The sequence below is a fragment of the Stegastes partitus genome, unplaced genomic scaffold (genome assembly GCF_000690725.1).
Source record: "Stegastes partitus isolate 25-593 unplaced genomic scaffold, Stegastes_partitus-1.0.2 Scaffold6, whole genome shotgun sequence".
NCBI classification, from domain to species: Eukaryota; Metazoa; Chordata; class Actinopteri; family Pomacentridae; genus Stegastes; species Stegastes partitus.
The window spans coordinates 1,297,898-1,310,023 of record NW_007577737.1 but is presented as its reverse complement, the minus strand read 5'-3'; the positions used below and the strand labels follow the sequence as shown (position 1 = coordinate 1,310,023).

Sequence of the window (12,126 nt, the reverse complement as noted above, 5' to 3'; positions counted from 1 at the left end):
CACACAGGAAAGTGGACGGACGCACAAGGCTCCGTTTCTTTGTGTGTGAGACGGAATGGACTTCTGCAAATAAAACTAAATATAAGCAGTAAATTCGTAATATAACCATAAGCAATCTATTGATAAAGATTGCGGTAGGCACAGGAGGCAAATTGTAGCTCATGAAGTCGGGACTTTTCGCCTGCCAGATCCGCTTTGTAGGGGCTGCTCCACGGAACTATCATACACACCGCAATCTATACATAAAGATTGCGTTAGGTGAAGAGATTGTGGACATATTTTATGACGCATTTTGTGTGTGTTGAAATGTTGATAATCATAGCAACAGGGACTTCCCGACAGTCATGTTCTCGGCAATCTGCGGATAAAGATTGCAGGACGACCCGCGAAGGTGGTCTTTCGAAGCACAAACCGCTGGGACTGACAAACATGGTGGACTAGTTGTGGTTTGATCTTCGTCCTCCACAGCTCCGGGGGACTGGTCGTGTTCTCTTTTTTTGTTTTTTGTTTTTTTGTTCGCGGCGGTACCACATTTGGAAAGGATTAATGATCATGTTTACAACGAGCATAGGGTCGAGTAGATGATGTGTGTTATGTTAGATAGGTGGTGGTCGGTGCCCTGTTTTTCTATCTCGGTCTTTGCTATGAGAGCTATTGTTGCTTGTGAGAGAGCTGGTTGGTCGTCGAAACGGTTAACGGAGGGAGGGATCTGATTAGCAGGCAGCCTCCAGCTCCCTCCCTTTTGTCAAGCAGCTCAGCCCTAGGAGCGGGCTCCTTGTCAGCTTTGACAGATGTCAGGTAAAGCCCGAGCCTTTTTATAGGCAGCCTGTAATACCCTTGCATAACTACGGACGTTTATTATTATTTTCACCCTGTTGCCTCATTCATAGCCACGTCTGTTCTTTAAAAAAAAAAAAAAAAAAAAAAGGTTTAGTAGAAGACTTGGGTTGTTTTTCTCTCAGCGATCTGTAGCAACCACCACAGTGTGACTGTGCAACAATAACGACAACCTTCTTTCCCCCCTTTGTTCAGCAGCAGCCAGTTGTCAACACCTGATTTTGTGTATTTGTGTAACAATTGTGACGTTTGCAGGAATTGGGTTATGTGCAGTGTTGTGGAGGTCTGAGACTATATAAAACTTCTACTACAACAGTTAAACGGGTAAGACCTAACTGATTCCTCACATCATGACATTTGTAGTGAGTTAATTTCCTCCAGAGCTGCTGCAGGTTCTCCACACGAATTGACCAAAAAAAAAAAAAAAAGCCACAACAGCAGTTTCATTACTACAAAATACATAAACAAACAAACAAAAACAAACAATAGGTGCATGCAGTTAAGACTCAGCAGTTAAATTTCAAACCATTTGGAGGTTTGACCTGTAGCCATGATAGTTTTTTAAATCCATAAAAGTGAAGCCCGTCATGGTGGCCGGCTGAGTTGGCTGTTTTGGTCACATTGATGTTATAGGAGGCTACAGGTAGATTACTGATAAACATCCAGCACCTGTCAGTCATACGTTTGTGTTTCAGTCAGTATTCTTTGTGACAGGTCAGACTGTAGAGTTGCACTAACAGCTGAGTTAACTTGAATTGCATGTCTGTATTGTGTAACCATGCAGACAGTACAGGGCCAGTGGGAGAACACAAACCTACCTGTAGGTGGCAGTAAGTGGCCCGACTTGTGCCCTCTGGCTCGGATCACTACCTGTACTGTCATTAAAACATGGTGTCCAGTATATATATATATATATATATTTACTCTCACTCGTATCACACATCCAGATGAATATTAAATTAACTCTACAGTTTTCAAGCATCTCATATTTCATACAGTTACCTTCAAACAACTTGCTTTTGCATAAACCATTTGTCTTTCCATCGGAGTTCATAACTAGTGGTAGGTTTGTAAACAGCGTTTTATTGATGTTTCTGTGTCATCCTCTTTTTATCTGAGCTGCATTTCTGTTGTGATAGATGTGTCCTATTAAAAAGTTGATCAATCATTATCAGTAACATTCTTAAAAGGTACTCTCATTTTAAACTTTCACTCCATTTTTATCCATATTATACATAAATGTGTAAACATAAATAATCTATTAGATGCATATTAATACCCAGGTGAGGAGGTTTTTCATAGCAGTTCTTATTTATGACTTGATTAGGGATATGTTTAAGTTAAATCTTAGATAAATAAAAAGTCAGTTTGATGTACATCAGTCTTTTTTTAAATCATAAAGTCTTGTTGTGTTGTCTGCGTTGCTCCTGCCTCTTCTATCATAGCCTGAATAAACAGCGTTGCTTCACACACTAAATGAATATTATATCAGACTAGTCCTGTACGTAGAAGTCCCAGAGAGAAGAGACTCGGTAGTAAGTTACAGCATCCTGCCCTTGTCCTACTGTGCAGGTGTCGAGTTAAGCCAATGAAATACTGTAAACCTCTGAGGTGAGGGACGGCATGCTGCAGCCATGGATGGATGTCAAAGCACCAGAGTTCAGTATCATGTTAGCCTGAGCATCACTCTTGGTGTTTTTTTTTTTTTTTTTGGCCAGATGTATAAAATATAACACATCTGGCTAAGACTAGTACAACAGGTCGTCTTCAGAGTGGTGACTGTGAGTTGGGTTTGACGTCAGGATCTCTTGCAGTTGGATGAATATGCTGCTCTTTAGCTCCTCAGTGAGTCTGATGAGATGTTGTGGGTTGGCTCATCCGTGTTGTTCGTCAGGTAACTGGACCTTGATGTTAATAAAATGTCCTTGATGGAAACAGGTTGGTGTTGTCAAAGCCTGAATCATGAGTCAGGAGGGAGGTCCTTCATGGTGGAGAGAGATGCATCTCACTGATGTCACCTTGTTGTCATGTTTGTACTTGATGTGAACCTGCTTATGGGCCCAGATGGGAGTTATTTTATTTGTTTTGTGGAACAAACCCAGTTGGAGCTAAAAGGTCCAAAATCCTACCAGCAGTCCAGATGGAACTCTGGTGCCTGGATTTACTTTTTCTATCTGGCAGGCAAAAAGTCCCCACTCAACATTTTTATTCCATTTATTAGATGAAAACATTTCTGCACATTCCAGAAGATGTAATTCAAAGGTGTCCCTTTGGCGTTTGTTGATGATTGCCAATGTGTGTTTCAGGTATGGCGGGGGGACCAGTAGACCCCAGAGAGATTCTGAAAGGTGTGGAGGCTTTGCTAGGAAAGGATGGAGAGCTCCGCAGCCTGGAAGGAGTCCCGAAGGTGTTCAGGTGAGGACCTGATATTAGACACTTAAATAATGACTCTTCTGCTCGTGAATATTTTAACACCTTTGCTCTTTTTTTCCAATGCAGCTTAATGAAGGCTTCGACTAAGATGGTCAGTAGATGTATGTATCTGAACATTCTGCTGCAGACGAAATCCCACGATGTTCTCAACAGGTAGGCCTTCGTTCTGCTCCGTACGCTGTTTGTTGCAGTTGATGGTTTCCTAGTTGGAAGAACTGTGAACTCTGACAAAACAGAAACAAACACGGAGACATTTTTACTTGAGCAAATTGTACTTTTTTGACAGAAAATCATTTTGAAAATTGTATTTTTTTTTAATCCACAAATAAATAACCAGACTCTTTCCTTGCTGTTATGAGTTTGCCGTCATGATTTCTATGTTTAGCAGCCTCTGTCCTTCCTGGAGTGTAGTCAGGGATGAATACTTACTCTGTTAAAGAAAACAGTAGAAACTTCAGTTTATTGGAATAATGATCCAGTTTTCTGCTTCCAATAATGTAATAGTTCTGCTGTTGTTCTGGTCACTTAGTCTTGGTATATTATCAGTCAGTGTTACTCCTGATGCCCTCCACACTGTCAGATGATCGTATCTAAGGCCACAATCTGCAAAAGATGCCGTTGTTAGTTTGACTCATCACATTCGTTGACCTCCAGCCTCATCAAGAGATCCAACTAAAAGTGTCCCAAAATGAAAACAGCCACTTATGATCATCTCGTCAGACATCACCATGTTTTACTCTCGTTTCTTGGTCTGCAGGTGTCTGTTCGCTATCGCAGACCTTCTTCATTAACAATCTGATTTCCCCTCCTCCTCCGTAAAGGTTCATCAGAGTCGGTGGCTACAGGCTCCTCAACTCCTGGCTCACCTACTCCAAGACGACCAACAACACGCCTCTGCTCCAGCTCATCCTGCTCACGCTGCAGAAGTTGCCTCTCAAAGTGGATCACCTCAAACAGGTATGTCTTCAGTTTTCCCACCAGATCACTGCTCTAGAACTTCATGTTGGCAGCATCTAACCGACTTCTCTGTTCTCCCAGAACAACACGGCCAAGCTGGTGAAGCAGCTGAGCAAGAGCGCAGAGACTGATGGTGAGTTTCCTTTACAGCAAAAGTCCAAATTCCTGTTTAATATGTAATATATGTGTTCCATATATAATCTGGTCTCTTGTTTTCAGACCTGAGGAAGTTGGCGGCAGTGCTGGTTGACGGCTGGATGGCTACGATCCGCTCACAAAGTGTCTCCAGTAGTGGCAGCTCTCCCGCTGGTACAGATTTATTTTTCACTCATTGTAGTTTTGCCTAAAAGCTTCTCCATTCAGCAAGTTGTAACACACTCTGTCTTTATCTTTTAGATAAGAAGAAGAAGAAGGATGAGAGCAAGGTGCTTGTGCGAGATGCGAAGGAAAGAGTTGTGGATGAGGAGAAGAAGAAGGAGAAACCTAAAGCTCACGCACCGAGCCACGCAAAGATCCGCTCCATAGGTAACCCTCATCTGATGAACAGGGATGTTGTTGGTTTTTAAAAAGTTCTGTGTGATCATCGGTGTGTTTTGTGTCGTGTAGGTTTGGAGATGGACTCTCTCAACCCGACCCCGGCCAAGAAGACGCCCACCGCCCCACAGCTGGGCGACAAGTACAACATCAAGCCTCCAGTCCTCAAGAGGCCAAGGTAGTACACCGTCCACCTGGTCTGTTGTCACACTATGTCTGCACCAGCCGGCTCATTGGCAGCTGACAATTGGACTGACATGTTTTTCTTTATGTTCTATCAACAGCTCTGGTCCATCAGATGCTCCACCTCTGGAGAAAAAATACAAACCTCTAAATACGCCCTCTAACTCCGCCAAAGAAATCAAAGTTAAGATCATTCCAGCACAGCGTAAGTTCAAACCTGCTTTCAGAACCACTCTTTAACTCTGTTTTAAATGGACCATGGGGATGTAACGGCTGTGGTGTTCACTGCTGTGTTTTGTGTGTTTCCTGCAGCGATGGAGTGCACAGGTTTCCTAGATGCTCTGAACTCTGCCCCAGTGCCCGGGATCAAGATCAAGAAGAAGAAACCAAGTGCTACCACTGCAGCTAACACCAAGGCCGTGTCCCCGACGTCCAACAAGGTACTGACCCAGTCTGACCACATATCAGTGAGTTTTATGGCCACTGTCTTACCAAAACATCCTAAAAATAAAGCAGATCTTCAAAAATAAACTCAACGCTGCACGATAGCTTATGATAGACTTTATGAAGTGCTATAATAATGTCCACTCTGATGTAAAGAGCTAAATTAATTGTTGTTATTATTATTATTATTATAATTATTAATAATAATAATAATAATAATAATAAACTAAACACCAGCCACTCACACTTGTTTCTTCTTTGTCCTCAGGCAAGTCCATTTGACAGCAAACCTTCTGCGTATTCTTCATGTTCTGCTAAACCATCGTCTCCAGAAACCGCTGCTTCCACCACTGCTGCTGATGAAAACCAGGAACCGGAGCAGCCTGGGACCCCGGTTCCCTCGGAGGACCCGGAAGCTTCTGACAACGGTAACACCCTCACGAGCTGATCATAGTGTTTGATGAGCCCTGAAATTATCGGACCTCGTGCTTTTCTACTGAAGCATGTTTGAAAACGTTTCTCTCTGATTGAACTGTTGTAGGTGAGAAGCCTAATGCTCTGGCAGAACCTCACGGAGAAGAAGAAAGCCTGACCAAGAAGGGCAAGAAGAAGAAGACGGTCCACTGGGCTGAAGAGGAGCAGCTGAAGCACTACTTCTACTTTGATCTGGACGAGACAGAGAGAGGTGAAGCAAGGGCTTAATCTGTCTAAAGTCTGGTCTGTAAGCCATCTGAAAAAATCAGAATTATTCATGATATCATTCCATTTAAATCACAGTCAATGTCAACAAGATCAAGGACTTCGGTGAGGCGGCCAAGCGAGAGCTGATGATGGACAGGCAGACGTTTGAGATGGCTCGTCGGCTTTCCCACGACACCATGGAGGAGAGGGTCCCCTGGACACCCCCGAGACCGCTGACACTGGCCGGCAGTCTGGTTGTTCCCGGGTCGTACAGCACTGAAAAGCTCACCCAGAGAGACCGAGAGATGGGCATCCTGCAGGAGATCTTCCTCAGCAAAGAGAGGTAGGACACCAGACGCAGCCTGGTCTGCATGTATGGCATTTGTTGTGTTTCGAACTATTAGCACTTCAAATAGCAACCAATATGGACGACATTAGAAGAAGTCTGGATGTTTCTTTGTCCAACTTAAAGATGTTCTTGAAGAATTAATGTCGATGATTTCCTATCTTTACTTATCACCAGTGTGCCTGACAGTCCACATGAACCGGATCCAGAGCCTTATGAACCGATGCCTCCTCGTCTTATCCCGCTGGATGAGGTAGAAACACCCAAACACATGCACACTCTGTCTCTCCCATCTGTTGACTTTGTCCTATTCCACATGCACTCCTAGCCCACTAAGCTGTGAGTCTGGTTGCCCCTACAGGACTCTTCCATGATGGACGATGGCTACGTGGAGCCCATGGACACCACATCGCAACAGGGCTCTGGCGCGGCCCAGAACGAGAGCTCCAAGCTGCCTCCGGTCCTGGCTAACCTCATGGACAACCTCAGCAACAGCTCCCGCAGCCCCCAAGCTACCAACACCGTCAGCAACACTGTGGCTCCCACTGTCAACGTCCAGGAGCTGCTCTCCTCCATCATGGTGAAGATATTAAACATCCTTGTAGCTGGATGTAGAAATGTCTGTGTGTTGTGGTGATGTGAACTAATGACAGCTGTCTGTCCTCAGGGCGCTTCTGGCAGCCAGTCAACTGAAGACCTAATAAAGCAGCCGGACTTCTCTGATAAGATTAAGCAGCTACTGGGCTCCCTGCAGCAGACTCAGAATCAGAACCAGGGCGGACCTCCTCCAGGTAAACGCAGTCTCTCATCCCGCTGTGTTGGAGGAATTTTGTCAAAGCATGACCGAATCGTTACATGTTCTGGTCCTGTGTTCTGGTTGGTATTTGACCTGTGTTCTCCTTTGTCCAGTCAACCAGGGTCTTCTGGGACACGGTCCAGGCATGAACAGCATGAACAACATGAACAACATGCATATGCAGATGCCGATGAACGGTGGCTACCCGCCCAACAACTCACCCGGTGGTCCCCGCTTCAACCACCCGCCCCCTCACCACGGACCGCCGTTCAACCAGGGCGGTGGCCCACGCATGATGGGGCCTCCTCCGGGGCAGGGCAGAGGAGACAACGGCAACTACTGGGGAGAAGACGCCATGAGGGGAGGGCCCCACAGAGGAGGACACTTCCACCGAGGAGGCCGGGGCCGAGGAGGAGAGCTGGGCTTCAGGGGCCGGGGACGAGGAGGGCCCAGAGGGGGACACAACAATATGAACGGTAGGTGGTGGGACTTTATTCTCAAGTATGTTGAAAAGTTTGCATAAAAACTGAGTAGATGTGAAACTGTATGTAGCATCAATAGCATACGATGCTAACAGTGAGTGCAACAACAATCCTTCTGTACTTAGCACTCTTCTGAGACTGACACCTGATTCTCAGCCTTGAAGCCTTCAGGTACCAAACATATCTCATCCTTATCATCCTGTGTTCTTCTGTCAGACATGTCCAAGAGGCCCGTGTGTCGCCACTTCATGATGAAGGGAAGCTGCAGGTACGAGAGCAACTGTGCTTTCTACCACCCCGGCGTAAACGGACCACCGCTGCCCCCCAACTACCAAGCTAACAACCAGCACAACCAGCACCCCCAGCATGGCCACTAGATGGCGGTACCGCACGCCTGAGAATGACTGTTACCTGCTGGAGAGGCTGCTGATCACGTCGGTGCAGGATGTGTCAGGACTGCTGCTGAAAACACACAAAGACAGAGCAGGGCTTCCTGTCCTGCACCCTGAAGGGTCTGAGGTCGTGGTGCAGGCGACTAGCTCGAGAAGGGAACCCTGCCTCGGCCGACGGAGAACAAATGAGAAGTGTACATTAGGGACTTGAAGGCTGTGAGATGATTAATGATGGGACTGTGCTTTTATTGTGATTATTTTTAACAGAGTGACTGAAACAAGCCACTACATCTGACCACTATCGCCGAGTCGCTGCAGCTAGCTTCCTGTCACTGTCCTCCCACTAACACGGCTCAACCGAGTGAATGTCCCTCTTGTCGTAGCTGTTCTGTGTTCCAAAGGTGATGACGCTTTCACGTGTCCTGTAGTTTTCTTACTTCATTCATAGGTTTTGTAAAGATGAGGCATGAAGTCTTCTTCTTCCCTCCCTCCATGATTATTAAATGTACCACAGAGTTTAGGAAGCACTTTATACCGATAAACACAGCTACGCCACATGTATGATTTACTACAACTGGGTCCGAAGAATCGTGACAGAATCTATAAACTACTTAACTGTGGCCGATTTTAAGGAAACTTCAGAAATTAACTCTGCCTGGAAGGACCTCGCTCTGTTCTGCTTCAGCAGCTGGTACTGAATGTGAACAACGACATGGAAGCAACAGCAGTGTGTGTTCTCTCGCTCTCTCTCTCTCTCTCTCTCTCTCTCTTTCTCTCTCGCTCTCTCTCTCTCTCTCTCTCTCTCTCTCTCTCTCTCGTGTGTATGAGTGTGTATGTCAGGGCGTACTGTGATCCCGTCAGAACAACAGTTTCTCCTCGATCCCAGAGATGCTGCCTGTAGTTTCTGGATCCGTCTGGACCCAGGAGCGGCGCTTTGTGTTGCCAGTGTTAAGGATAGGAACGGTGAATGTCACCGATATCGTTTTCTGTGAAAACAAATTTTTTTGTGTCTCTTGTGGGACTGTAAGAATGTAATTTTTCTTGTTGCTCCCTCCACCCTGTTTTTGTTTGTTTTTTTTTTTTTTTGATAAAATCCTTTCGTCATCACCCCGTTTTAAGATGGGTTAATCTTTTTGTCAGTGTGAAGTTTGTATGAATACAGAACTCGCATTCATACACGTTTTCAGTTGGATTCTTTTGTACGCAGTGCATTGAATAAATGTCTAAATATATGTGTGGCTTTGTTTTCGTTCAAACATCCATCCATCCATCATCTCTACACCTTAATCCTCACTAGCGGGGCTGGAGTCTATCCCGGCTGACTCAGGGTGAAGGCAGGTTCACCTGGACAGGTAACCAGTCTATCACAGGGCTACACTTAGAGACAGACAACCAAGCACACTCACATTCACACCTTCGGACAATTTAGAATCAATTAACCTCAGCATGTTTGTGGACTGTGGGAGGAAGCCGGAGAACCCGGAGAGAACCCACGCTGCACGGGGAGAACATGGAGACTCCACGCAGAAAGATCCTGGGTGTCCTTACCGGGACACGAACCGGTAACCTTCTAGCTTCGAGGCGGGGACACAACCACTGAGCCACCTTGCAGCCCTGAATTAGGAATTACACATTTAAATTGGATCAAGCTTCCAGGAAAGCATGAAGCTTCAGACATGTGGAGTCAGTCACACACTTCCTGTTAACTGTTCCTCTGTCTGAGGTGAGCTCAGGTGCCGGTATGTTTGCGCCCTGTTTGAGCAGGCCAGTCAACAGGGGTGTGTGTCTCCAGAGAGTTAACATCAGATCCGTGTTATCTGGGCAGGGCCGAGTGCAGCTGGTGAATGGGAACTGTTAATAGGAGTGGCCTTTCACCCTGCCTTTCAGCGCAAATATTGACCGTGGTGCTGTGACAACACCGACACACAGCGACAGAGAGAGAGACGCAGTGAAAGGCGACTCGGAAAGAATGGGGGTAAGGACACCTCAGCACTAAGCTGCTCCCACATCCTGGTTGCAGGCAGCACCAAAAACGATTATTTATTTAGTGCTTTGGTTTGACGAGCGAGTCACTAGAGTGTGTGTGAAGCACAGAACTTGTACTGTGAATATCACATATCAACATAAAATCATAAAGTAAAAACAGACACATGTGCAGTAGTCATCCACATTATTTCAGTTTGATTGAACGGTGCAGCTCTATGAGACGTACAGTAGGTGTTGTGGAACTTCACATTGTTCTAGTGCACAGGTAGAGATCAGAATCAGAAGCTTTTTACTGCCAAGTGAGCTCACACACACACACACACACACACACACACACACACACACACACACACACACACACACACACAAGAAATTTTGTCATGATGAATGAAGCTGGTAAACAACAACAACAAGACAGGAGTGAATATAGAAATCTAAGAAATTCTAAATAAAATATGTAAAAGAAAAGTATGAGAGTACGACGTAAATAAAAAGTACTTTGAAAGGAGACATAAACCAAGTAATAAATACGGAAACAGTTTAAATTACAGGATTGCACATGTACTGGTGATGCACAGAGCAACAGGAGTCTTCAGTGCTTTACTGACTGTTCATGAGGGAAGAAGCTGCTCCGGATGTTCTGGTGCTGAGACCTGAAGCGCTGACCGGAGGGCAGCAGGTCAACGAGGTGGGTCACATCTGGCCCTGGTTAAAGATGCTCTCTAGTGAAGGTCTTCCTGACTCCTGGGTGCTGGATTCTGACCTCTTTGCACAGAATCCTTTCAGTGGTTTCATTATTAAATTGTTATCAGCATTTTATTTTTTAAAACTGGAACTGGAAATAAAAATATGACACAAATCTTATGGTCACATGGAATAAATGAACTTACACAATGTTTTAATGTGCTCCAGGAACTGTTATTCTCAGTTATCTGGGAGAACCACAACCAACTCATTACATTCAACACAACACTGGGACACAGTTATTGGTGTAAATGACAAAGTGCAGCTCCAGCTCCTTACTGTTGTAGTTCAACATTTCTTTGCAATTAGCTGCTTTATTGGCATCCTTCTCTTTCTTATTAGTTTTTTTTAGGTAATATGTGTATTTTTGTACATCTGAGGGCCACATCGCCTGGGGGAGACTTGGCATTGCCGGCCACTGTTACCGCCATAGGGAACTTCCTGCCAGCCAGCTCGTTCTTTGGGAGCCATCTCACGGCTGGCGGAAGCCGGGAAGACCTGCCACCACCTTCCTGGACACCCTAAAGCAGGACACTGGTGCGACCACCTCAGCAGAGCTTGCCACATGCATGACCAACAGGATGGATTGGAACCAAAGACGTGAAGCTCGGCTGAGGCCACAATGATGATGATAATGCTACGAGGCTAGATCAGTGGGTTATCGAGGTATGTGGAGCATAAAGTCAGAGTTTTCAGGTGGCCCCCCCTAACCTGGAGCTCACCTGGTCCAGAGCAGGTTTATGTTCAGAGATTTAAATCGGCTGGAAGAAGCGTCTCCTTTAAACCAAATGTTTTCCTGACGATTCTCTATGATTCTCAGCTGAAGGAATGTGTTTTATCTGCAGATCTGTTGAGCTGTGTGTTCCTAAAACAGCTGGATGAAGCCGTGTAGTTTCAGCATGGCACACTGTATGCATGTGTTCAACTGGTGGTGCTGAAATCACATGTTTTTGTGTTTGGTCCTGATTTGCTGCCAATTATTAATATTCTGTTGGTATTTATTACAAGAATTATTCAATCGGTAACAGAATTTTCTTTTTGATTTAGTCAAAAATTAAAGCGACATCCTGCATTTTGGAACAGAGTCAGACCTGAATGCACTCCAACATCATGTTTAAATATATTGAGCTGTAATGAAATAAGCAGCAAAAAACACGTTAACACAGGATCAACAATTTTCTTCCTGCATTGCATCATTTGCAGCATCTTTTTCATATCATACATTTCTATATTCGTTGTTCTCCATCATACTGTACATGATTCATTTTCTGCAGAAGAAGAGTCCAAAGACGCGTTGGACGTCCCTCTTTC

The 12,126-nt window shown here is 45.2% G+C and overlaps 2 protein-coding genes across 4 annotated transcripts in view; one reads left to right on the top strand and one right to left on the bottom strand.

Annotated features, from left to right (window-relative positions):
* The window catches only part of ppp1r10 (protein phosphatase 1, regulatory subunit 10), a 9,970-nt gene extending 653 nt beyond the window's left edge, over nucleotides 1-9,317 (top strand). For 2 of the 3 annotated variants that reach the window (XM_008280985.1, XM_008280993.1), the window contains exons 3-19: nucleotides 3,144-3,252; nucleotides 3,337-3,423; nucleotides 4,092-4,227; nucleotides 4,309-4,360; nucleotides 4,447-4,536; nucleotides 4,624-4,752; nucleotides 4,834-4,939; nucleotides 5,046-5,149; nucleotides 5,257-5,384; nucleotides 5,657-5,816; nucleotides 5,930-6,073; nucleotides 6,166-6,412; nucleotides 6,593-6,668; nucleotides 6,777-6,995; nucleotides 7,083-7,206; nucleotides 7,325-7,687; nucleotides 7,910-9,317. In XM_008280985.1, the coding sequence (XP_008279207.1) occupies nucleotides 3,146-3,252; nucleotides 3,337-3,423; nucleotides 4,092-4,227; nucleotides 4,309-4,360; nucleotides 4,447-4,536; nucleotides 4,624-4,752; nucleotides 4,834-4,939; nucleotides 5,046-5,149; nucleotides 5,257-5,384; nucleotides 5,657-5,816; nucleotides 5,930-6,073; nucleotides 6,166-6,412; nucleotides 6,593-6,668; nucleotides 6,777-6,995; nucleotides 7,083-7,206; nucleotides 7,325-7,687; nucleotides 7,910-8,070 (2,433 nt within the window). In that variant the 5' untranslated portion in view covers nucleotides 3,144-3,145 and the 3' untranslated portion in view covers nucleotides 8,071-9,317. Of the gene's footprint in view, nucleotides 1-2,392; nucleotides 3,253-3,336; nucleotides 3,424-4,091; nucleotides 4,228-4,308; nucleotides 4,361-4,446; nucleotides 4,537-4,623; nucleotides 4,753-4,833; nucleotides 4,940-5,045; nucleotides 5,150-5,256; nucleotides 5,385-5,656; nucleotides 5,817-5,929; nucleotides 6,074-6,165; nucleotides 6,413-6,592; nucleotides 6,669-6,776; nucleotides 6,996-7,082; nucleotides 7,207-7,324; nucleotides 7,688-7,909 lie in introns of those variants that run through there. The other variant, XM_008280978.1, reaches the window with a different exon arrangement.
* Nucleotides 1-12,126, bottom strand: part of mrps18b (mitochondrial ribosomal protein S18B) — a 16,874-nt gene extending 4,748 nt beyond the window's left edge. Inside the window, exons 1-3 of the mRNA XM_008281006.1 lie at nucleotides 12,116-12,126; nucleotides 11,020-11,022; nucleotides 7,006-7,013 (exon numbers count right to left, since the gene is read on the bottom strand). The gene's annotated coding sequence lies outside the window, so the exon portion shown is untranslated. The remainder of the gene's footprint in view (nucleotides 1-7,005; nucleotides 7,014-11,019; nucleotides 11,023-12,115) is intronic.